Genomic DNA, 3,002 nt, shown 5'->3' with positions numbered 1-3,002 from the left:
GTATCCACCGCCCGATCGTCGCCGTCGTACAAAATCAGGCGTCCTCCTCGCCACAGAAGGGAGCCCGGCCGGAATTCTAGGAGGGAGGCGTCTAGATCCGACACGAAGTCGCACCACAGTCATCCTCCTCCTGCTCGACTAGTGAACCTATAAAACCCATGCCTCCTCTATAGCTATGCTCGCGTAAATAAGCCGTTGTGTACGTGATTGCCCAAATTGCCATTGCATGCCACCAAAGTCTTGAATTGTGTTCCTCTTCAATTCCGGGGCTCATATCGTAGGCTCATAACGATTGATTGATGACATGTCGTATGGTTGCATGGTCACCACACGTTTGACGTTGTGCTCTCACGCTAGCTCCATAGAACCTGCGCCTTTATAAACCTCGATCACGTCGAAGATCGACCCTCTTCCGTCCATTCATACTTATCCGTTCCAAAGTTCAAGGGGCCGCCGGAGTTCACGGCACACGTGCACTCTCCGGCCGCGGTGGACAAAGCCATCTGTCCCTGCTGTTACGAACAAGCCGATCTGCTTCCAAGAAGAAACGAAAACAGAGGTACTAACAGCAACACACATTCTCACTCTACGCTTATTCTCTAGTATCTCACACTACCACTGGTCTGATCACCGCGCTGCCAGACCAGACAAATGAGTAGCTAGGAGTGAGTGACGAACTCCGCGACGGTGGCCATATGCGCGGCGGCCTTGGGCGACTGGAGGTTGTTGAGGAAGTAGCAGTGCGCCTCGCCGGGCGTCTCGTACAGCCGCGCCTGCCCGGCCCAGCCGCTGCCCCGGAGCGCGTCCACGTACGCGCCCTGCCACGGCCCCAGCCGGTCCTGCCCCGACCTGGTCACCAGCACGCGCGCGGCGCCGAGCCGCCGCCACGCGTCCGCCGGCAGCGCCATCGGGTCCACGTACGGGTGCTCCGTCCCGTACCGCCCCGCGCAGATGAACCCCCACGCCCGCTCCGCCCACGGGCTCGCGTGCCCGCCCAGGAAGTACGGGTCCAGCAGCGCCACGCCCTTGATCCGCCCTCTGCCGTCGTCCTGCTGCCCCGCGCGCATTGCCAGGTTGTGCGCGATGTTGCCGCCGGCGCTGTCCCCGCCCACGAACAGCCGGGACATGTCGCCGTGCTTGTGGAGCCAGGACGGGCCGTAGCCGGAGCCGTTGCGGGCGTTGGAGAGCACCCACTGGAGCGCCGTCCACGAGTCGTCGTAGGCGGCCGGGAGCGTGTGCTCCGGCGCCAGGCGGTAGTTCACCGACACCGCGATGACGCCCGCCCTGGCCGCCAGCGCGTTGAGGTAGTTGTGGTACACGGGGCCGAAGGCCGACTCGACGACGAACGCGCCGCCGTGGAAGTAGAGGAGCACGGGTAGCCTGCCGCGGCGGCTGCTCGGGCGGTAGAGCCTGACGGCGAGGCCCGTGCCCTGGTCGACGACGACGTCGGTGGAGGCGACGCCGGTGCGCGCGTCCACGGACGGCGGCACCACGCTGGTGCCCATCAGTCGCTGCACCCGCCCGCTCTCGTACTGGATGAGGAAGGGCGTGAAGTCGAACTTGACCGCGTCGCCGTTGCCGCGGCCGCGCAATGCCGAGACCCCCTCCCCGAGAGCCGAGCAGAGCGCGAGGAGGAGGGAGACGAGCAGAGCTCGCGCGGCCATGATGACCTGCTAGAGCACGGAGCGCGGAGGGAGGGGGGACAGTGCGCGCGGCCGCGAGTGACCCGCACTGTGCCGCGGTACTCCCGGTGCGGTGTGAGTGCAGTGGCCCGGGGCGCGCACGCACGCACGCTCATATATATACATGCACGCACGCACGCACCGGTCGACGCGGCGGGCACGGTGGGCAGCGCGCACCGGGTGGTCGATGGTGCGCGAGCTCCTTGTGCGGGAAGCGACGGATGGCGTGCGCGACGTGCGTGGCTCGGGTCAATGCGGAGCATGCGCTGGGTGGCGTTCCCTCCCGTAGTGGGGCGGCACGGCACACTCGCGCGCGAGCCATTACTAGTGGTGGCCCGTAACCATCCGGCCGGCGCCTAGTGCTTAAGTGCGCGGACCTATCCATCCATCCATCCTCCCCGTCGACCGTCACTCACGCCCAGCCATCGTCGTAACCGGCGCGTGGTTAATCAAGGCGGGCGCCAGTTATTTATGTTACTATAGACCGACAAACGGCCGTCGGTACTACGTAGCCAGGAGGGTTTCGGACGTTGTTCATCAATCAGACGTACGTTTCGTCACGGGCGTAGCCCATTAATGCCAACTGTTGGTATGGTGGGAGGGTTTTGGAGCACGTAGTACAGTAGTACGTACGTGTGGACGGGCGCTGGGCGCTCCAGTTGGCTTGTGCGGACGGAGATCGGCCGGTGTAGACCCAGCGTGTCACTTTGGTGGCTTGTGGGTCGTGGCTTGTGACCCTGGGCGAAGGCGAAGCTACTTTCCATGGCCACTTTGCATTGCGTCCTCCCGTCGTGCGGGCGTCGGTCTGCAGATGGCGGGACGCGCTTACTGCGCCGTGGCTGGCGGCCTGGCGTTTTACTTACTAATTGCGCCGTTGCACGAGGCTGTCTCCTCTGCATTAGTGTGGCATGCATTTACTAGCGAAACTCCGAAAGCCATCGATGGCCTGGGCCGGCGCCATGTGTGCACCGGCGTGCGTGAGCTCACTCTCTCCTTTTGCTGCAATGTGTCTGGCCGTTGGAGGCTTGGAATGGTAAATGCATGCAGGGCGGAGCAGAGGAGGCTAGTGTGAAGGCGCTATGGGTCTCTGGCCAGCTGGCGTGCATGTGGGCATGAATTGTATCGGTCTCAGGCGGTTCGGCGCAGCATGGCGACGAGCTCAACGGCCGCGCCACGCCATGGCGGTACGCTTGTATGATTCGCTCGGGTCCGGGTTGATGGGAGGGGGTTTCCCTTCTCGTGATCAAGGGTTGGGATTGGATTTGCTTGTGAGCGACCGCAACGTGCCCGGAGTGTGTGCGTTCCAGGCTCTCGGTGTCA

General features: G+C 63.7%; 1 protein-coding gene across 1 annotated transcript; it reads right to left on the bottom strand.

Annotated features, from left to right (window-relative positions):
• Positions 1 to 515: 515 nt before the first annotated feature.
• Positions 516 to 1,809, bottom strand: LOC125510722 (putative carboxylesterase 2). The gene has a single exon (XM_048675970.2). The coding sequence runs from the start codon at positions 1,662 to 1,664 to the stop codon at positions 660 to 662; it is 1,005 nt and encodes a 334-aa protein (XP_048531927.2). The 5' UTR covers positions 1,665 to 1,809; the 3' UTR covers positions 516 to 659.
• Between the last annotated feature and the right edge of the window lie 1,193 nt (positions 1,810 to 3,002).

The sequence above is a fragment of the Triticum urartu genome, chromosome 5A (assembly GCF_056163025.1).
Source record: "Triticum urartu cultivar PI428250 chromosome 5A, HENAU_Tu73, whole genome shotgun sequence".
Taxonomy (NCBI): Eukaryota; Viridiplantae; Streptophyta; class Magnoliopsida; order Poales; family Poaceae; genus Triticum; species Triticum urartu.
Note: the sequence above shows the minus strand (reverse complement) of the source record. Positions and strands in the feature narration are given on the sequence as shown.